A 23,350-nucleotide genomic window follows, 5' to 3' on the forward strand; every position below is an offset into this window, starting at 1 on the left:
CAACTTTAAAAAATATATATTTTTACGTTTGAGAATAAACAAAGAATACTAACTTATAGTCCTTAAAATATAGCTTGATTAGAATGACAGCCGTCAAACTAATTTCATTAGTGATGGAAAATTACTGATCTACTAGCTCCACTATGCATTTTTATAGCCTTTTTGAAAATTTTCTCGTTACTAACATTTTTAATAGATAATGGAAGTAGGTTATAGATTTTAATAGAATAATACTCAAAATACCTTTGTCCGAAAGTGGTATTATAGTTTTTATTTGTTTAAGTTGTCTTTGTGTTGAGGATCTAGTGATTATATTATTTGTATGTGATGTATTGTAGAGGTTATGTCTTTCATTTGAGTAAGAATAGTTTTTGAATCTGCAAGTGAGTATAGTTTTAGCGGAAGTTAAGTGCATTTTTTTTGGTTGTTAATAGACTAATAATTAAACTTAGCCAAAAAAATAATAATTTATTTTAATATAATTAGCGTTATGATTTTTTAAAGTTTTGTATTTCTGAAATAACTCCACGTGTGACGTCAGGGGTTGTTCTCTATTAATTCTTCCGATTGGTTCATTTACGGTGAGCCAACCGGATATCCTTCATAGCTTTCATATCATTGGTTGGTTCATATGAACCAGTGACGTCAATCAAAGTAGTGCGTTTTAATTAAAATATTTTTTATTATTTTTTTTGTACATTTTCAAAAAACTATGTGGTACAATTTAATGCTCTATTTTTTATTGCGCGCAAGAAAACATTTTTTGTATCCAATTTCCCGTAGGGCTGAAGTTCCTTATTGCTTTGGTGTCATAAGTTGTGATTTGGAATATTTCTTCAATAGATGTTTGTACCGGGACTCTTGAGTATTACTTTCATTATGGATTTTTGTGAAACAAATACACTATTTAAAATTGCGTCACTCGCACCACCCCATCCGATTTTACCGTACTCCAAAATCGATTGTCACAATACAAAATAAATCTTCAAAAGTTCCTTCACATTAATTATATTAATTGTTTTGAATATATACGTTCGTCTTTTAAGTTTATAAGTAATATTTTCAATCTGCTGTTTCCATTTTAAATTTATATCAATAATTACTCCTACGTATTTGACATTATTTGCCCTATCCAATATTAGGGGATTACAATGAGCATTTATTTATTTATTAACTCTTGTGTGGCTGGAAAGTCACAGTAGTCTCTTTTTATTTTGTTTAAAGTTGTATTATTTGCAATCTTCATATGGACATTTTCACACCGGATTTGGAAAGTAAAATTTGAATAGTATAAATAATAAATATGCAAGATTTTAATACAAAAAATATTCAACCTTGCTGCACAAAAAATTAATGTGACGCCAATAAAGCAAAAAATCTGTATAAGAGAGAGAGCACGAAGATAAAACTCATAACAAGGAAGAAAGAGACGCTGTTCTATGGCCGGTATTTGTGTGAAAAAGATTCAGTCGGTTATTGACAGTGATGGGGGATGCACGTATGTAAGATGACCGGCGTATTTATGATATTAAATTTGTTTTGCTGTAACATGACTTAATTGCACGTTTATTTTCACACGAGGAAAAGGAATTATTAAACAGTATATCTCCATGTTTTTTTCTTCAAATGCCTTCAGAATATTGTGTCTTTTGCTTGCGGTAACACGATGTCACATCACCGCGCGCAAAGGTTTTTTTTACCACACCCTTTTTAAGGGTTAAATCATCATCATAATCTTCATCACCTTTTTCTTTCCACACATAATGGTGCATAGGGAACTGCATTGGTACACCAATCGCAGCGTATTTTGATCATTTTTGTTACATGAAGGTAATGATCAGTCTGACGATTCAGTTACCAGCCTAGAGACTATGAAATATTTTTTTTAGTGTAAAAACATTATTTTAAATTAATATTTCATATCAACCATGTCGGGAATCGAACCCGAGACCTCACGCATGGTAGGCAAATGCGCTGACCATTACACCACGAGGCCGAAAAAGTTAAACCATACATCTAAAATTATTATTTGTACTCCCAGCGGTGCTATTCTGAACCGCTCTCGCGGAAAACACTTTATCTCGTGTATTTTGTAAATAAATACGCAAGATAAATAATGATATAATATTTAAATTCATTTCAACAGAGAGGGAAAACATTTTTGAGAAGGGATATGGAAGTCTAGGCATTTACAGGGCTATTACCTTCTAGCCCCGACTTTTTGTTTCGGAAAAATCATTTTTTCATGTGGCAAGAATTTTGACGTTTCTCATTTGTCATTTTGACAGTTTCTATTTTTTGTCAACAACGTTGTCTCGTTATAAGTTTTGGTATAGGTTATTGAAGGCATGTTTATGTGTTTACGTAAATGTATTGTTATTTGAAAACAACGTTTTAAAACTTGAGGTAATATTTTTAAAATAAGCAATTAATGTGTGCAAAATACGAGCAAAACTCTGATTTATTTAACCGATGTTACCCTATTTCAAATGATCCAAGAAAAATGAATTTATGTATTAAGGTTAACTAACAATGAACAATACGTAACACACTGGTATTACTTTCAGATAATGTGTTAAATTGACCTCTTGAGGTAATTTCTGTCACTTAGGCGCTTTCTGTTTCTAGGCCTTGGTAGAGGGGTTTTGGATTATATTATTTAGATATATCGCTGCTTAAACTATCCTGACGATAAACGCTGTAATGCGATCGGAAACGTCGGTTAATATTACGAACGACACACGGTATAATAACCCAGAAAAGATTATTATGCAATAAGACTGATCATCTTGCCATCATGTGACAAATTATTGAAATTTGCTGCATTTGGTTTATTAGTGCAGTGCCCTATGCACCAATGGGTGGGGAAAGGGGAATAATGATGAATTTGGCAATTGATACATATATATATTTTAAGACAATCAACAGGCCTAATAGATTAGCATTAATGAGTAATACTTAATCTAAACATTCTTAAAGTCTACTTAAATGTACAAAATGTATAATTAACAAAAGGCAAAAATATGGCATAATCTAGGCGGAAATGGACATGTGTGACAATGTGACATCGCGAGTCAGGAGACAAAACACCGCTCGCTTCTTAAATGCCTGCCCTTGCTGTAGGAACATATCGACAGTACCGTTTAGTGTGATTTCATTCACTGTTCTGAGGATCCTCGGCAGAGAAAAGAATCCGATGTTTGTTTTATAATTTCCCACAGCAGACAGGATTGGTACGCAAGTTACGGCTAGGTACATTAATGTTTAACTGAGCAAGGGTATCATGGGCATCTATACAGTTAGATATTGATTTGTGCAAGAATATCAAACCAGCTTTGGCTGGATTTTGATCCTTTTGAATTCGAAGCTAAAGATATGAAAGTACTACTGAAATCATAATAGTTGATTATGAAAGTATTTGATCTAATTCTAAATATTATTTATTGATTCTAGATATAATACTTTTTTTCTGTTCTCAGGTTAAAACAATGGCGCTTCCTAACGGTTACAAATCATATGAATTGTACTTTCACGATTCAATTGGATTTCTGTCAAAATACGACTATTTATTCAAATATTCTAACACAGAAATATTAACTAAAGCAGTGTTGAAAAAAATTCCAGAAACTTGGCTGCAGAGTACTGCAAATTTGACAATCGAAGATATAAATGTTGATAATTTAACAATAGGGAATTTCTTCAATGGATTTTTTAAAAGACTAAGGGATTTTTCACCTTGTTTTAAGAGTGTTGATATGATAATAGATTCAAAAGATAAACAAAAGCTTTTTTCTGGCCTAAGTCCTAAAAAACAGCACGAAATAATTCAACTGTCTCAAGGAATTCATAAATTATGTGTTTTAAAAGATGTTAAGCTCATTATTGATCTAGGATCTGGTTTGGTAAGAACTAAATTACTTTATTAATTTAGCTGTCATTAATAACAAGACAAATTAACCCTCCCTCCCCGGTGATGTGTAGCCAGTACACATCGCGTCTAATAACTATAATATCTTTATAAATATAATCAATATTGGGTTTAAATTTTCAGTATTCCTCGATTACTCGTTTACGTATCGACTGAAATAAGTTGTTATTAAATGATAAGTACTTATTAGGCACAAAAAAGACATTTTATCGGAAATCGCGGATAAATTACAAATATCATCAAACGTATACTCTGTCAGTCACATAGTCCAATACTATATAGCTACTTAGTAGCTCTCGCGAAGTTGGCGCGGGTGCACGTTTCGCCCGAGTCGTTAGCGATACCCAATGGTTTTTTCATGTTTTCAGCAGTTAGATTTGAAATATTATCATCTTTGAATTAAATTGTGGTTAATTAAAGTCATTCCCTATAAATATTCCATTTTTCCCCTTTGAAATCTCTTATTTTTTTTATGTGTTGTGACTACACAGCACCGTAACGCGCGGGTGTTTTTAGAACAGTAAGGGAAAGGTTAATGTTGATAACTCCCAAAGGGGTTGAATCCAGTTCCTGTCTACAAATATTTGGACAAACTCAAAATATTGTTTACAAAACCAGCCGCTTCAAGAAGTTTGAAAATTTAAAAGTATTTTCAGGCTTTACCTAGTATGTAGGTGCAATAATTCAGGCAGAATCTCACCCGCATTGATAAAGGTTTCAGCCCTTTGACTTCACAAAGATCAACAAATGAGAAAATGGAAGGAATATATATGTTTGAACATAGGCAGAATGGTAAATGTTACGCAGTTGTTAAGTGGCCACTTAAACCAGTAATGTTAGCTTAGTTGGAATGTAAGTTTACATGTAAAATTGTAGAGGGTCCTTGAGCTGATTTTTAACAAAAATGGCGCTATTCAAATCGGCTAAATATTATTATTAATGACAGGTCATAAGAATTTTATTGCTCTTTGCATTTGTAGTGTAGTGGTCAAGACGCTTGACTCACACACGGAAAGTTCCGGGTTCGATTCCCGGTGAGAACACAAAAATTAAATGTGATTTTCTCAAGTCTGGGTGTTCTGTGATGTAATCGCCACTGTAATTGGGCCTCCTGGCCTATTGTGGTCCAAAAAAAATAAATATATGTACTTATATTTTGTATCCTTTTAAAAAAAAAGATAAAGAAGATCCTTTTCTTTTAAGAATTAAAAATTTTATATCCACACATTGTTTAAATTTTATTTTTTATAAACTATATCTAAGCATGTTTTTTATATGAAAATGCTGTGTTATAGTATTTATATAACAAAATTCTTTTGTTTTTCACATTATGATAGCGCCACTTGCCGGATAGTAGATGGACGCTCGAATATTGCGTTTTTTGCTGGTTCACGGAATGTGGCGTTGCTATGTGTTATCTTTAGTTACTTTGCCACTGAATCCCAATAAAAATCGACGCAATTACCTACCTTGTACTGGGGTTCTTAACTTAATGTTCAAACGTCTCCCTCGCAGTAGGCTCTATCAGATCCTGGGGTCAGATCGGCACTTGTCGGTTTCTTGATTATTGATTCATACAATAACACGACACAGTAGATTGGAATGACTTATTAATAGCTATAATAACTTGTTAGTGATCTCGCTGAGAATATCAAAATCACGTGTACATTCGGTGACAGTTCAGTTGTTATTGAGCCGAAAAGGAAAAATATTGTACCCACAGTAGGATAATTGCAACATTTTCACCAGGGCTCAGTAGTTAGCATTAAATTTATCACAACAACCTAGTAAATGTGCAATACACAATAAACATAGAACATGTGGCGCAACCACATTATACTGGAGTCTTTATATTCTATTGAATATGTATTTTTGTAGGGTAAAAGGCACTGCGTGCCGTGTGTATAAATAAATTAATAAGCCCTGTAAATGCCTAGACTTCTATATTCTCTTCTGTAAAATGTTCTTCATCTCTGTTGTAATATATTAATGCATAAAATTATTTTTTAGGGTTACCTGAGCCAACATCTGCACGAAAAATATGGCTACAAAGTGCTTGGTTTAGAAGGCAGTGCTAAAAATGTCCAACTGGCTGATAAACGCAAAAATAAACTCTTTAAAAACTCAAATGAATCCGTCAAATATATGCAATACTACGTGACAGCCGACTCTGAAATGGCCATCAATAAATTTATCGAAGATTTGTTCCCGAATACTCGGAGATTTTTAATTACAGGGCTTCATGCGTGTGCCGATCTATCGATATACGCCTTGAAATTATTTTTAAAGATGGATCTCTGTACTGGGATTTATATTATGCCTTGCTGTTATCATAAAATGTCTATTGAACCATCAAAGTTTGATAATGAATGTAAAATTGAGAGCATTCATTTGAATTCTGAAGATATAATTGATGAAATTAAAGCAGAGAGCAATGATTGTAATCAATGTAATACTTCTAATAAAAATAGTAAAAACATTGATACTTCTTCACTAAATGATTCAATGGTTTCTGAAAGTAGTCAATATGATTTTCCTTCTGTCGGTTTCGAAAATTTTCCTTTAAGCGATGTGTTAAAAGCATGTTTTTGTAATTTCAAAGCAGATTCATTTTTGCAACGGCCATTTTTAAGACTCGGCTGTCAAAGAACTCAAAAGGTTTGGCAAACTAACGAAGATTACAATAAAAGAGTTTTTCATCTTCTAAGTAGAAGTGTTCTGGAACTTTATGCTTTAAAAGGTAAACATTTTACATCAGAGATGGAGAACATCTTAGAGTAGGATCATGGATGTCTAGGCATTTACAGGGCTTATGAAATGTCATTCTGACTATGTTGTAATATATGTCAACTAAAATTTCTAGCAGTTCACAACAGAGTTCTAGTGCCAACTCTAATGTATGGGAGTGAAGTATGGAATTGGAAAAATGATGATGAAAGTAGGTTGAATGCTGTCGAAAAGCGATCCCTCAGGCAAATGTGTGGTAAAACGATGTATGATAGGTGCACAAATGTTGAGATCCGTGAAGTGTGTAAGGCTGAGACATGCATTATCGACAGAATCAAGAAAGGGGTGCTGCGTTGGTTTAGACATGTAGAGCGAATGGACAGCGATAAAACGGCTAAAAGGATCTACGATGCGAATGTTTATGGATGCAAAAAACAAGAAAGACCGAGAAAGACACGGCACGATCAAGTCCATCAAATACTTGAAGATGGACATCTCAAAAGAAGGAATAATCGGCGTTTGTGCATGAGAAGATGTATGAATGTAGAGGAAGCGATGTCTGTATGCTAAGATAGAGTGATATGGTGTTCTATCCTCTCTGCCTACCCCTAGGGAGAAACGGCGTGATGGTTTGTTTGTTTGTTTATTTTACCCGCGGACTTGCTCGCATGAAATTAAGGAGAAATTAGTTCATTAATTATGTGTTGTTTAACAATAAAAAAATTGCAATCGAATGATATCTTTTTTGGGATAAAAAGTAGCCTGTATCGATTGCCGGCCCTTCAACTATATCTACGGAAAAAATACGACGGTCTTTATTTTATGTACTGGGTTGTGGTCCCGTGGAAGTATTGTACAATTCAAAGTAAAAACTGTTTTTACACCCCCTTATATAAAAGTAAGTTTAGGACTTTTACAAGTTAGGCCAACGATATGTAAAAATGAACGAATTGAAGGAATACAGATGTTCAAACATAGGTAGGATAGTGAATGTTACATAGCGTGTAAAGTAATCACTTGACCCAGCCGATGGCAGATTATAAGCAAAATTTCTCAACCTATCAACTGATTTACCTCTGTTGAAAAAATATCTAATATCAAAATGAATAAATTCAAAATTAGTCTACATAGATTTAGACATACCCAAAATATTGTTAATTTTATTTTATTTTCCAGAAAATTGCAAACTCATCAAAACTAAAAGAAGAGGGGTAAGAAAAACAGAGTCAGAAAAATGTGACTTTACGCGTTTTCTACAAGACGCTTTAAGCAGAGGATATGTCTTACAAAATTCAAAATGTGAATCTAATGACAAACTTCAAAATTGTAATGTGAATAATGAATCGCACAATTTCACAAGTGTTTTAGAGGCTGGAAATCTTAAAGAGTTTGATGTATTCAAGTTGCAGTGCCTTTGGAATGAACTGACCGAGTGTGATTACAGAGCGGCATTTATTTTTATACTTCTGCAGGATTCTTTGCAAGAATTATGTGAAAATGTAATATTGTTAGATAAATTGGCATATCTTAGTCAATATGATGCTGTTTTGAATGATTATAATTGTGTTAAAGTTACCGATGAGACTATTTCTCCCAGGTGTTGTGCCCTTGTAGCTAGTAAGTCTCAAATTTAATAAACAAATGTATTTTTTTTTTTTTTTTTTTTTACATTTTTTTTTTTTTTTTTTGCACCACAACAGGCCAAGAGGCCTAATTACAGTGGTGAATTACATCACAGAGCACCCAGGCTTGAGAAAAATCACATTTTTAATGTTTATGTTCTCACCGGGAATCGAACCCGGAACCTTCCGTGCGTGAGTCAAGCGTCTTGACCACTACACCACGGAGGCCGCCGTATTACAGGAATATATATTCACAGAGGAATAATATTCCGGCGCCCTCCGACATACCCATCAGAACAGTTGCTCCAATACATGAAGGTCCTGGATATGAGACAACTGTATCTAAAAGAAGCACTTGCACACTTCTGGTCGAACAATAAGGAGAGGTCTCAGCAAAATGTCCGTACGCGGACAGAGACATCTCTCATTTATTGCACCGAGAGTATTCAATATTTTGGAAGAAAGTATTAAGCTCTCGGGACAAAAACTATTTTCAAGATAGGAGTCAAGGACTGTATTTTCCTTACTGGGAGGGATTTGAGTGGGAAACTCCTTGATGATTTACCAAATGTTTGAGTTTGCTGTTTACCATATTGATGTGCCATACATACGTTTTATTGAATTTTTTTTGTGTTTCTGATCCTATACATATTTGTGGTGATATACTCACGTGTCTGTGTCAACTAATTGCTCGTCCCATCTCAACACAGGGCTTTTAGTACCATGGAGTTGGGACTTATGTCTCAATTGATCGGAACCAGCATGAACACGATCACAATACTAGAGAAAAGAACAAAATTAGACTTCCATTTAGGAAAAAGGCAAAGTCACAAAATTCAATTTTATTTAAAGCAATTAAAAAGTATTACGAAATGGAAAAAAATATTTATAAAGAAAAAAACATATCAAAATTTAAAATAATGGTCAAGACATATGTGATAAACAATTTATAAATTAAATATATTTGCAATGTTATTATTAGAACACACATAACAATATGTATGATATGTGTGCCCTACTTTAAGATTTAAATTTAAAAAAAAATAATGTGTAATATACTACATGTATGTAAATAAATTAATACAGATAAATAAATCTTGCAGCTTTTTTACTATTTTTAGATGTTTATTAATTATGATTTTAAAAATATTATAGCCACATGTAAGCCATGATTTCCTAAGAAAGCGGTGCTTTTGCCTAGCAGGGCATAACATATTGCAAATTGGTCTTTTTAACGGTGACCACAGATTTCAACTAACAGAGAGCAGTGTCATTATCTAATATCTGTGATCACCTAATTTGATTACGTGGCACAGTTGGTGTCGGCCAACTGTGAAACTGGCGTCGCGGGTTCGATTCCCGCCAGTTGCAAGAAAAAGATCCAAGAAATAATTTTTCTCAATTGGTCTGGGTGTTGTGGTGTATTTTTCATTACCTCCATTCATATCCACTCTATCCCACCTACTGACAAGCCTCTAAATAGAGGCTTAGCGGGTTATTCCTTAAAAAAAAAAAAAAAACTCCCTTCCCGGTGATGTGTAGCTAGTACGCATTGCATCTAATAACTTTAATAACTCCATAAATATAATAAATGATGGGTTGAGATTTTCAGTATTCCTTCGTTTTACATTTACGTATCAGTAAAAATGATTTTTTTATTAAATAATGAATTGGGAACATAAAGAGCGTTTTATCAAAAATCGGAGATATCACCAATACAATAGAAAGTTTACCAATGTGTTGCATGTTGCGATTGTAGTAAAAGAGTTTTTTTTTTTTTTTTAAAAAAAGAAATATTTGCGTTCTTATGATTTACCCAAATATTTAATTTTGAGGGCCATTTTCAACGAGTTGTAAATAACTCACTATTAGAAAATGGGAATCAAGTTGGGGTAAAGTGGGATTCGAACCACAGACCTTTGGTCCATGAGTCCGAGACACTAGCCACAGGACCACAACCCGATTCAAAGTAATCCTAATATATTAATGTCTCACACACTCTTTACATCTTACTTTCGATAATACGGGTATATTAGGGAGTGAGAGAGACAATTTTTATGCGCCTGTCAGCCGCATTAGTAGCTACCCGACTTTCGTTGGGGGCGGTTCTTTTGCGCGAGAGCATAAGATTTTACTGAGAGCATGAATTAATGTTTTTTTCTTTCATGTTTTTAGCAATTAGATTAAAAATATCATCACTTTTGACTTCAACTATAAATAATTGAAGCAATTGCCGAAGAATATTACACTTTTACGATTTAAAATCTCTCATTTTTTGCATGTGTAGTGACTACACAGCACCGATCGAAAGGTTAACTTATTTTTATAAAACTAAGACGTACTGCAGCAGAAAACAGACAACTTAGCATTATGAGTAGGTATAATTGGAAGATGTGGGGTCATTGAAAGTAGAAAACTATCATTTAGGGAAGACTTAGATGATTCAAATCATGCTACAGAGTGCATTTTAAGGTTAAGTACAAATTTTAATTAATTTTTATAAAATCAATCAAAATTTCGTGATTTTTAATAGTCCAGATCACATTTACACTCATTTTTAGACACAAAAATACTCGCCTCTACATGAGAAAAACATTCCACAGCTGTTTGTACCAGGAGTGTGCGGTGAGGTCTTTAAATAGGGATGCAGTCACTTGGTACTAAATTCATACATAGGTAAAATTTGTGCCTACTACTAACACTGAAATATTTATGAAGTGCTTTGAAATCAACTAAAAAGCTATTTTCTGGGATAATTTCAGCATAAGAGATATATTTTAGAGTTTAATATTATAATGCCATTGTGTCAATCGATTTAAGTGCTAAATTTGTTATATGACTGTCACAATACGTGGAAAATTAACCTGAATGTGTTTGTTAGATTTGGTTCCACAGACACTAAAGATCTCTATTTGCGCATGTGCGGACTCGTGAAATTCTGTACTGAAAGACCGCCTTTAAGGAACGAAAACACTTAAGCAGTTCCATATTCCGGAATCAGATAGAACGCAGTGTATTTTATATCTTATGCCAGTCCTCGCATAACTGCGCAGTCGGAAGGTTGTGTGTAGGGTTGTCGAAACTTTTTTGAAGTTATTAATGAATGAACATCGAATCCATCTCGGATCACTACGATTAAAACAACAAACCAATAATGAAACATTTCTTGTAGTTATTAAAAGATTAGTTAACTTATAGCTGATTTTATTGAATAAAAAAAAAAAGATACTGATTGTTTAAAGGTCAAATTTTTAGGGAAGCATTGTTCTATCCATCAGTTGGTACTCTCCCCAGCCATCCCATTGATAAAGCGTATCCACCCTTCACGGCTCTGTGCCCTCTCCACAGCTCCATATGGGATCACCCGTGACATCGTTTTCACCTGGTCGATTCATCGAGCTGCAGCTCTGCCTCTGCTTCTTCGTCCTGGCACACCGCCTGTGATTATTATTTTCTCCAGATTTTCTGGGTCACGTCTAGCTATGTGTCTAAAGAACTGCAGAATAGGCTGGCAGCATATGGTTGATAGGCGAACTTTCACATTGAGTTCCTCTAGTATGGAGACATTTTGCTGCCAATAGACCATTTAAATTTTTTTTTATTGCGAATGCCAATATGTTTATTATCTTATTACACATTCATGTAGCTAAAGAAATATTATTTTTTCCATTATTAAATAGTATTTTCAGCATTTTTTGAGTGCCAATCTCCACTCACTGATTTGACTTTAAAAACAATGTCTTTTGTACAATTTCCCAAATGGTCTATTGAACATACAAGAACTAGGGCAGCGATTTGTCCTTTTGGCTGTCCATTGGACTCTCAGCATTCGACGCCAACACGTCTCAAAGTCATATATTCTCTCCTGTTCACGTGCTTTAACTGTCCACGTTTCTGCGCCCTATAAGACTATTGTGAACACAATCGTACGCTATGTACATTTTAGTTTCCTTAAAGATGCTCGATCTTGTCAAATTTCGGTGACTTGAGTCATGGCATTTTTTGCAATTACGATGTGTCTTTTAACTTTTAATGCAGGTCCCATAGTGATCACAATAAGCTAATTCCACTGTATTTGAATAATAAATGGACACTCAATATGTCAATCTTGATAAGTCTCTGGAAGGTAAATTACTCCTTGTCTCCAATCATTTGGGTTTACTTAAATTTATATTTGGTCCAGGGAATATAAAACTCAATATTAAGACTTTGGCATTGGCCCAGCGATGTATTCTACTGACACAATAAAATATTTAAATACATTTTTTGAGTGAAGACAGCAAATAGAATCTTAAATCAATCTTATCTCATGTATCTTATTTAGAATAACAGGTTGGTGAACATTTTTGCATAAATTAATATAAAAAATATCACAGCTTCTCGCATACTGAAAAAATGCACAAAGGAATGATTTTAGTAATCATTTTTTAGAAATTGGATACAAAAAATGTTTTCTTACGCGGGGTAAAAATTAGAGCATTAAATTGTAGCAAAGTTTCTTGAAAATGTACAGAAAAAATAATAATAAATATTTTGATAAAAACGCACTACTTTAAATGACGTCACTGGTTCATGTGAATCAACCTATAATCTAAGAGCTATGGAAGATTTCCGGTCTGCTTGACGCTTCTGGACCAATGGGAAGAACTGAATGAGAATAAGCGGAAATGAACCTCTGACGTTACACGCGGAGTTATTTCAGAAATACAAAACTTTGAAAAATCGTAGCGCCGATAATACGATACATAAAAATTTAAAAAAAAAAAATTTGACTTAGTTTAACAGTCTATTAACAAATAATTTTTTTTTAAAAACCACTGTACTTCCTCATTATAAATTACTTGCTGTTACATAATGTCCTTGGATTGAAAGTAAAACTCATCATGTGGCATTTTGTTAGTTTTGAAAGGTTTGAACATATTTTTTGCAATTAAAATTTTGATTTTCTAATCTTTGCTTTTGCCATTTTTTGCATTAAATGTATAAAAGTTAAGAGAAAGCAACAAAAGAAATCGTTTTTTTTTTAATATAAAAACATTTTTTTATTTTAATATTTTGTTACCTTAAGAGTTATACCTGGCACATGTTGGTTAGTAAAATAATGGTGTTTTTTTTTAAGTATCCTAATAGTTTGGTAATTATACGGCAGTTTTTAAACATTACAATAACATATATTAATATTTAAAGCATTAACTTTGTGGTCAAACATTACACTAAATGTTATTAAATATTTGTATAAACCCATTACCGACTTTTCTATGTCTACTGGTTTCGAGACGTACCCGCCGCTTCGTCATGACACCAATTAAACCAACATGCAAAATCCACTATACACCTTCACCATAGTTATTGCACAAAAATTTAAAACCAACACGACATGAATTTTAATAAGCACATGCACTGATTAAATTATGAAAATATTCTATGTTGTTTGAGAAATAGTTGAAAAAAGGTAGAGGGGATGGAGGGAGGGGGTGAGCTTAAAATTTTATATAATATTTTGAATATTGAAATTTTCATAGTCAATATTGCTTAACTTACTATCACACCACGAGACGGTTAAAAAAACGAAACACGGCAATGAAAAACATGAATAATAATACTAATTTATTTTAAATACATAATAACATCATCATCATAAGCTCGACAGCCCTGGGTGGGCCTCGGCTGAATCCGGAGTCTCCCCCACCCTTGCCGGTCTGCTGCCCTTCCTCTCCAGTTCCTCGCTTCCAACATTGTCAAATCTGCACTGATGCAGTCCATCCATTGCATTTTAGGTCTTCCTGGTCTTCGTTGTCCTAGTGACACAGAGTTAGGCGTTTTATGGAGTTTTCGTCGTCCATTCCATGGCCAGCCCACCACAAGCGGCCTACCTAAATACATATATGTATTTAATTTGCACTGTCACTCGACAAAACCGTCTTCACAAGAGCTCTTTAAAAGTAAGTATGATATTAATATCTCATCCACCGCATAATGCTTACAATAGTTTAAACTGATTAATTATTAAATATCACAAACATTATACTATTATTGAATTGAATTGATTGAATTATGTTTTATTTACAGAACAAAAAGGCTGTTGATAATATATCGATATAATAAACCAATACTTTAACCCCAGAGGCTCTTATACTTCACAAAAGTTAACAGACGGAAGAGTTGAGGAAATGAAGATGTTTAAACATAGGCAGAACGCCTTATGTTACACTGTTGTAAAGTGGCCACTTCAACTAGCCAATGACAGTACATAAGCCCAGTAAATACCTAGACCTCCATATTTCCTTCCCAAAATGTTTTCCCTCTGTTGCAACAAATTTTGATTTGAATATCGGATGCTTTTTACCAAAAGAAATCCCGCTAGTCGAAAAGCTAGTAAGTCATAAAACAGTTTTATTTATTTGTTTCAGAGTTGAGAGACAAAAGAATGCACCGGACTCTGATCTCCAGTCAATTGACATGAATTATTTGACATCACATCATCTGACTTTCTTGGCAAAAATAGCCCGTAATTTTTATTATTTTTCAAAATAAATATACTGAGTAATAAGAACAAGATATTTTATTTAATATTAATATTTTTAAGAAGCTTCGTGTTTTTTGTTTTTTTTGGTTTGTGTTTTTTTTTTGTTTTGTTTTTATTTGTTTTTTTCCTGTTTTTTTTTGTATTTTTGATTTGTTTTTTTTTGCTAAATAAATCCAAACTTGCATGTTTGTTTTTTTTGTAAAAAACAAACATCATGCAAGTTTGTTCGATGGTATCTAGGAAGTTTGCTTTAAACTTGCCTCAAGTTTACAGAGTTGCAATCTCAAACTTGGGTCAAGCTTGAACTCTTGATACTTCAAACTTGATACAAGCTTGAGGCAAGTTCAAATTGCTATCTGGGTAATAACAGTCAACTATAATAGAATATGCTTAATTCGGTATATACAAAATTAAGGTAAATTAATTATGTACTTAAAATATAATGCAAAATGAATTGAACTTATCGATAATTAACATATTACAACAGAGATGAAGAACATTTTGGAAAAGGTAATATAGTAGTCTAGGCATCTACAGGGCTTTTGACCTGTCATTATATATACAGGGTGTTCTTTAAACCCTGTCACATCCGAAACCACGATGATCAGTATGAACAAAAATACATAATTAGCATATTTCAAAAAATGTTTAGATCAAAGAAAATTTTAAAAAATTAAATATTAAAAAAAACAAATGGTTGCTTACTTCTGCAGGGGAGAAGTGAGGGGAGCTCGGTTGTCGGGTATCAGGCTCCCCCTCCCCCTCTCGTTTCTCCTCTGCAGAAGTAAGCAACCATTTACTTTTTTGAATTATTTAAAAAAAAAATTGATTCGTTCCAAAAAACTGAGATAATAGCATTTTTGAGAAGAGTGAATTATGAAATCTACACAACAGTTGGAATGTTTTTGACTTTAACAAACGATAAACAATGAATACAAAGGTTTTTTTATATTACAAACAAGAATCTTACGAGTATTATGTATTTGACCAGTTTTAATGATTTTTTTTAAGTACCATACGATTTTTCAAGTACTGTGGGTGTTTTCTGCAAATTGAGAAATGCCGTTTTTGTGATCGATACCCTTTTCAGAAGGTGATTAATATAGTTTTTTGTATGAAAGCGGTCTGGCTGTTTTTAGCAGACCATAGAATTGACCTTACTGCACTCGATAACATCAAAATCTTATTTTTCCAAAATTGTGGACTGGCTGCTTTCTGCATAACTACGTTCAATGAGGAAGTTCAGTGTTTTTTTTTGAATTTTTTATTTGTTAGTAGACTGTAAAACTAAGTCAAAAATTTTTTTTTTAAATTTTTATATATCGTATTATCGGTGCTACGATTTTTCAAAGTTTTGTATTTCTGAAATAACTCCGCGTGTAACGTCAGAGGTTCATTTCCGCTTATTCTCATTCAGTTCTTCCTATTGGTCCAGAAGCGACAAGCAGACCGGAAATCTTCCATAGCTCTCAGATCATAGGTTGATTCACATGAACCAGTGACGTCATTTAAAGTAGTGCGTTTTTATCAAAGTATTTTATATTATTTTTTCTGTACATTTTCAAGAAACTTTGTAGTACAATTTAATGCTCTAATTTTTACCCCGCGTAAGAAAACATTTTTTGTATCCAATTTCCCGTAGGGCTGAAGTTCCTCATTGTCTAAATATTAATTTAAGACTTCATCTGATGCCGGTGCAACAATCTCCCAATTTTCTCCTTCTTTTTGTAACGGTAAATCATTTGAAGAACTTTGTCCTAGACCAATCACGCATTTGCCGACCGCCAGACCGGAATTTTTGGATAAATATTTTTCGCAAACATCGACGAGATCTTTTTCTGCGACATTGAGAACATCGCTCCTGTGTTTTTGCACCAACTCTCTACTGATTCCGTACAGGAAATCGTCAATTCCTTTGTAAAACTCGGCCACTGGCGCATCCAACTGCTGCAGAACTCCTAACTTCGCTTCGAACAACGACTGTTTGTTTAAGATAGATTTGTAGGAGTTCGTGAACCATTCTGCTGTGTTATCAAATGCGTCCAAAGTAACACGGCTGTTAGGATCTCTGTACGAATAAAAACCAAATATTCCGTCGTGCCCCAGCTTAGCCCCCCCGCCGTAGGCGCCATTTTGCTCTCTGACAACAGGATGCAAGTATTTCGAGCTTAAAAACTTAGCGAGTACACGCAGCTTTGCGAAATCCGGATTTGTGAATGGAACTGTTAAGATGGATTTAGCGCAAAAGTTGACGGGGATATTGAGAACGTGATGCAAGCTTTTGACGCCAGCGTAGCGATGAGGCAAGTGTGTATACAATACATTGTTCGAAGAATTTGTTTCATTTTTAGGTAATCTACCGCACATCTCTTCCATTTTTGATACGATTTTGGCTTTGTTTGTTGTGCTTAAATTAAGCGCGGCTCGCAACCTATTTCCATCGAGGAGAGACTTGGCTATCGAAGAAATTTTCTTCATTATATCTTCTGGTGTTTCACTGTTGATCAGGTTCTTCATGTGTTCTATGTGTCTCAATCCTCCGAGGTTTTCTTTGAGCGAAGCGCTGTGCGTTAGTAGGCTGTTGGCACATTGCATGGCGTAAAAATGGCCATTGTCCGCTATGCCAGTTGTCAGATTCGATAGATAATTCTCAAGTAGCATTTTAAAACGATCGACATCTTTGTAAACGGGTTTGTCGAATAACTCCGACCATAAATCGAACATTCCGTCAGAGTTTTGATCGAGACAGTGGCTGGATATAACAACGCCTTCTTCAAATTTAGACGGTTCGTCAATTTTTTCGGATACGTGGAGTCCTAAATGGAAGCCGCCTGTTTTTAAATGCATCTTCTGGTCAAACTCTCTGTACGAATGGTTTTTTGTGTCCATTCTTGTGGCAGTTGCGTTGAACAGTGGGATCAGCATCTTCAGGTCGTTTGAAAGGTCCGCAAAGTTTAAAACACCCTTGAAATAAGTGACGTCATTTGTGTTCGCTTCACAGAGTTGCAAAGGGATTTTGCCGCAGGATATTTTATCGAAATAAACAGGGTCCAATTTCTTTGGGATATCTTCAAGAGCGAGACACGGAAGCGAGTCCAAATTCTCTTGGGCCTTTTGGGATTCAGCGAGTTTTAATCCTTCCTCGTACACATTTCTCTTTTCTGTATCACTTAACTGAGAAATCTTTTTATTGAGTAAATCCGTCTCCATTTTCTGAACGTTCTCTTCGTACTTTTCATCTGGTACCATTGTGAGAGTAAGTTTGTGATTGTTTCTTTTGAAGTAATGCTCCACTCTTTCGGATAAGTATCGAGGATTTTGAAGGTTTTGTTTGAACTTTTCCAGGAACGTACTGACTTGTAGGGCTTCTAAGACGGGACCCTCGTGATTCCACAACGGGACGAGATTGAAAAGAGTATTAAGACCGAATCGGGTGTGTTGGTGCTTGAGAGACAATTCAATACCGTGCAAAACAGAAGCGATATGATTCTTATCGAAACCTTCTTCAATAATCTTATCTAAGGTTTCGTCTATTATCTTTTTGACTTTATCGAACTTATCGACTTCTAAATCTTGCAGACCGATTAAAAACATCGTGTCTTTCATATGAGGATCGAAGCCAGTAACAGAACTATAACCGCCGGATATATTTGGCTCAATTAGACTTTTGTAGAAAGGAGAATTCGGTCCCATAACCATTAATTCACTCAAGAACTGTCCGACGAATGTTTCGTATACATCTGTAATGTCATTCATCAAATATCCGATGGCGATTTGATTTTGTTTTTCAAACGGAGCGCCCATTTTGTCGAAACGACTTGTTATTTGCTGTTCGACAGGTTTGTCCCAGCGGGGTTGAGGAGGTACGCGACTGTACGATGAATCAATACCGATGTAATTCCCTAAATACAATTCATTGCAAATTTCCAAGTTGCGCTCGAGGGGAAAGTTTCCATATGAATATATCCGCGCGTTGCTTGGCGAATAATACTTCTGGTGGAATCCTTTCAATTCTTCGATTGTCAAATTCGGTATAAGGAGCGGATTTCCACCAGATTCATATCCGTACGTGTGATCAGGTAGAATTGTGTTTAAAAATTTCTGTCCAAAAATGGACGCATTTTCCGAAAATACGCCCTTCATTTCGTTGAAAACGACGCCTTTAAAAGTCAAAGGGGAAGAAGCATCGTTTAGATTAGAATGCTCGAGCCTCCAACCCTCTTGTAGGAAATCTTGCCGATTTAAATGTGGTTGAAAAACGGCGTCCAGATAAATATTTTGAAGGTTCCTGTAATCGACTTCGTTTTGGGAAGAAAACGGGTAGAATGTATAATCAGGACCCGTCATCGCGTTCATAAATGTCGCCAGGGATCGGTTTAACATCTTGAAGAAAGGATCTCGTACTGGGTATTTTTTTGAACCGCATAAAACTGTGTGTTCCAAAATATGCGGCAACCCCGTTGAATTAAAAGGAGTCGTTCGGAAATTGATCGAAAACACATTATTCGGATCGTCTCTTTGCAAATGTAGATATTCCGTTTTGGATTTTTCATGTTTTAACATAATGGCTGTCATGTTGAAATCTTTAACAAATTGTATGTCTGTGCACAAAAAGCCATTGTAAATATTTCCTACGCTGAATTGTCCAACATTGTTGTTATTTTTCTCTTTGACTGCGGCTTGCAAACTGAGATGTCTGGAAGATTCCAAATTTAATTTTGTGCAGGCAAGTCTTCCCGCCAAAGTGCGGTGTCCAAAACAACGTAACATTTTGTCTTATCGTATAACTGTGCAACCTGAAAAAAAAAACTTTTTTTAATAGCTGTTTATAGCTGCATAGTACTTCATAACGCATAACGCTTCCACTCCCACCAAGTCTACTGAATACCATTGTGTCTTTGTATTTTCCTTTATAATAATTTTCTATGCATAAATAAACAAACTACCACTCCGTTTCCCTGTAGGGGTAGGCAGAGAGGATAGAACACCATATCACTCAATCTTTGCTTAGACTTCGGTTCCTCTACATTCATACATCTTGTCATGCACGCACGCCGATTATTCCTACTCTTGACATGTCTATCTTCAAGATTAATTAGTAATTTGATGGACTTGATCGTACCATGTCTTTTTCCAAAAATTAGAGGATACTCATATTTTGTAGAGAAAAAAGTTTCTATTTCAACGTTAACAATCAACATTAGTTTTTGGTGGATCACAATCAGGTTCTTTCCTTAACCTTTCTATGACTGTCCTAAAAACACCCACGCGTTACGGTGCTGTGTAGTCACTGCACATTTAAAAAATTAGAAATTTAAATAAGGGAAAAATGGAATATTTATAAAGAATGGCTTTAATTAACCATAATTCAATTCAAAGATGATAATATTTCAAATCTAACTGCTGAAAACATGAAAAAATAATTGGTTATTGCTAACGACTCGGGCGAAACGTGCACCCGCGCCAACTTCCCGAGAGCTACTGAGTAGCTATATAGTACTGGACTACGTGACTGACTGAGAGTATACTTTTGATGATATTTGTAATTTATCCCTGATTTCCGATGTCGAAATGCCTAGACTTCCATATTCCCTTATTTAAGGTATTCTCCATCCCTGTTGTGATTTGTTAATCTTAATGACCCCCGAGGGAGTGAAATCCAGTCTTTTGTCTATGAACATTTGGACAAACTCAAATATTGTAATGAAACCAACTGGTCCAAGAAGAAGTTTAAAGATTGAAAAATTGTTTTCAGGCGTATGTGAAAGCCTAGTATGTGAAATAATTCAGTCAGATGAATCTCTTCACAATAATAAAGGTTTCAGCTCTTTGACTTCACTAAAATCAACAGATGGAAGAATTTAAGAAATATGGATGTTCAAACATAGGCAAAATGGTGAATGTTACACAGTGTGTAAAGTGGCCACTTAAACCAGCCAATGACAGGTCATAAGCCCTGTAAATTCCTTGACTTCCATATTCCCTTAATTAAGGTATTCTCCATCCCTGTTGTAATTTGTTAATTCTTTACTTATTTACTCTGTTGTGTCAATCAATATTTCCGCGAGCACAATAAAATTTTAGAAAAATTAACAGATTGCCCTTTTTTTACCTTACATTTGTGTAATGATTATATTTTTTCCCACCGTACACCATTACACGGCGACATCACGAATGCGCGCGGCGTAAGTGGGGAAATTTTTGGACACAATCCGATGTATTTAAATATGATTCTACGCTCCTTCTGGACTATTCTTAATTCTATGCGCTTGGCTAACAAAGTCAAAAGAATCCAGAGTCAAAAGAAAAACGCTAACAGGACAAAATAGAAACTTTTTTTGTTTACCTTGTGTTTTTAATTTTGCTATTTTTTCATAAATGTGTCAATACTACAAATACCGTAATGAGTATATTACAATTTCAATCATAACATTCTTTGAAATCAGATTAAAGCGCACATAATTCATTGCACAGTTCAAAGACGAAGGAGAATTTTTTACCTTTAGTAAGTTTGATCTTTTACTTTTCACTGAATTTTCAACTATTTTCATAAAATTGTATTTTTGACTATTGCACAATCATATTTAACTTCCCTATAGATTGTTGTAGTTGGTTATATATTTATAGTATTCACGCAATTATGGATTATTACGCTTGACAACTTATTAACCTCAAAATGAAAACGTCAAATTAAAATATTCAATGTCGGCTGTGTTGTCATAGGAAAATAATTGGATCCATGTTTGAACGATGTTTTGAATAAGTACCTGCTTGTAAATTTCTCTTCGACTCTTGTGTGGCTACGAACTATAATGTCACACAAGTCTACATTTAATGCTAGACTTTATATTTATATAATCTCTTTTTAAAAATAATTAACTATAGTCCTTAAAATATAGCTTGATTTGAATGACATTTTTCAGAAAAAGTGACGACATGACTTTGTAGTAACGTCTAAAAAGATATTTATATTGACACACGAAAAATAATTTGTATCTGGCGTGTTAAATAATGTTTTCAATACAATTTTTGACTCATAAATTAACATAAGTATATCAAATCAGCTTTAAAACTAAAAATAAAAACTAAAAGAAACCTAATTATTAACGACGTTCTTAAAAGGTTACATCATTTTGCAAAAACGTAAGAAATGGACAAATTGATAAATGTAAATTAATCGAATAAAAAAATAGTTCATTTGATGTTGTTCATGAAAAAAGTATAAATGTCTTCTTTTTTGGTGAATAATTGTGTTAAACACACTATAATAGGCTTGTTTTTGCGTTTTTATATCAATTTTCGGAAACAGAATCTCATGATTTTGTGAAAAAACTGATAAAACCGATTTGATCAGTGATCAGTATTTTCCATCACTAATGAAATTAGTTTGACAGATGTCATTCTAATCAAGCTATATTTAAAGGACTACTATAATGAAGTCGTTTGCTTGTCGTCTATTTGTTGTATGCTGATGATTCAGTTCTGTTAGCAAGCAGTAATGATGATTTGCAACAAATAGTCTCTAGAATGCATGAAGTATGCCTGGAGAGCGAATTGGTGATGAACGAAAGTAAGTCAAAAGCGATGGTATTTAAAAGTGGAAGTGAGATTATTGACAGCATAATAAATGTTAACAACAAATGTCTTGAACAAGTAGAAGAATTTGTTATTTGTGAACCATGTTTTCAAGAGATGGAGGAGTAGAAAAATATGTTGAAAGCGGGGTGAATGCGGGCAACAAATGAACGGCGCACTAAGCACAGTAATTTTTTTAATATTTTTTTTAAGGAATAATCCGCTAAGCCTCTATTTTGAGGCTTGTCAGCAGGTGGGATAGAGGGGCTATGGAAGAAGGTAATGAAAAATACACCACAACACCCAGACCAATTGAGAAAAAAATCTTTCTTGGATTTTTTTCTTGCAACTGGCGGGAATCTAACCGGTGACGCCAGTTTCACAGATAGCCGTCTAACCAACTGCGCCACGGCGCCTGTCAATTGCTAATAAAAATATGTCAATCGAAGCTAAACTGGCTGTGCAAAACGGAGTTTTAGTCTCAACACTTATGCATAGAAGTGAAACATGAAACTGGCAAACGAAGGATGAAAGCCAAGTGAACGAGGTCGAAATGCGATCTTTTAGACAAATGTGTGGGAAATCAATGTATAACACGGTTACGAATGATGAAATCAGGCGAGAGTGTTAATCTGAGACAAGTATAATTGATAAGATTAAGAAAGGGTCTCTGAGATGGTTGATGGCAGACCAAAATCTTAAGTCTGGTCGTCTCAAAAGCAGGCAGAACAGAAGGGCATGTATGAAATGATGTATGAATGTGAAAGAAGCTAGAAATGTATGCCAGGATAGACGTGTGTGGCGGTCCATTCTCTCTGCCTACATCTACGGGGAAATGGCGTGATGGTAGCAGTAGTAGTAATGAAGTCGTATTTAGTTATAACAGGCCTAAATTATGAGGATTTTTTAAAAGACCGAAATAGATTATAAAACAGTAAATTAATATTGATTAAACTGATTTTTTTGCAACAG

At 34.3% G+C, this 23,350-nt stretch overlaps 1 protein-coding gene and 1 long non-coding RNA gene across 4 annotated transcripts; one reads left to right on the plus strand and one right to left on the minus strand.

The window, feature by feature from the left end:
- Positions 1-2,295: 2,295 nt before the first annotated feature.
- On the plus strand, positions 2,296-8,297 carry LOC148277870 (uncharacterized). 2 transcript variants are annotated; one of them, XR_015823346.1, is made up of 4 exons: positions 2,296-2,406; positions 3,480-3,902; positions 5,939-6,668; positions 7,832-8,297. It is a non-coding gene; the product is annotated as an uncharacterized LOC148277870 (long non-coding RNA). The 2 variants fall into 2 exon arrangements; XR_015823347.1 differs by lacking the exon at positions 2,296-2,406 and adding an exon at positions 2,611-2,721.
- An 8,058-nt stretch (positions 8,298-16,355) lies between these two features.
- Positions 16,356-21,516, minus strand: LOC148277871 (presequence protease, mitochondrial). Of its 2 annotated transcripts, none has more exons than XM_088232264.1 (2): positions 21,393-21,516; positions 16,356-19,599 (listed from the first exon to the last, which is right to left on the minus strand). In XM_088232264.1, the coding sequence occupies exon 2, from the start codon at positions 19,571-19,573 to the stop codon at positions 16,472-16,474; it is 3,102 nt and encodes a 1,033-aa protein (XP_088088390.1). In that variant the 5' UTR covers positions 19,574-19,599; positions 21,393-21,516; the 3' UTR covers positions 16,356-16,471. The 2 variants fall into 2 exon arrangements, with proteins under 2 accessions (XP_088088390.1, XP_088088389.1); XM_088232263.1 differs by having other exon boundaries at positions 21,304-21,516.
- Between the last annotated feature and the right edge of the window lie 1,834 nt (positions 21,517-23,350).

This window comes from Micrasema longulum, unplaced genomic scaffold (genome assembly GCF_059751315.1).
Source record: "Micrasema longulum isolate JH-2025_06_02 unplaced genomic scaffold, ASM5975131v1 h1tg000964l, whole genome shotgun sequence".
Lineage (NCBI taxonomy): Eukaryota > Metazoa > Arthropoda > Insecta > Trichoptera > Brachycentridae > Micrasema > Micrasema longulum.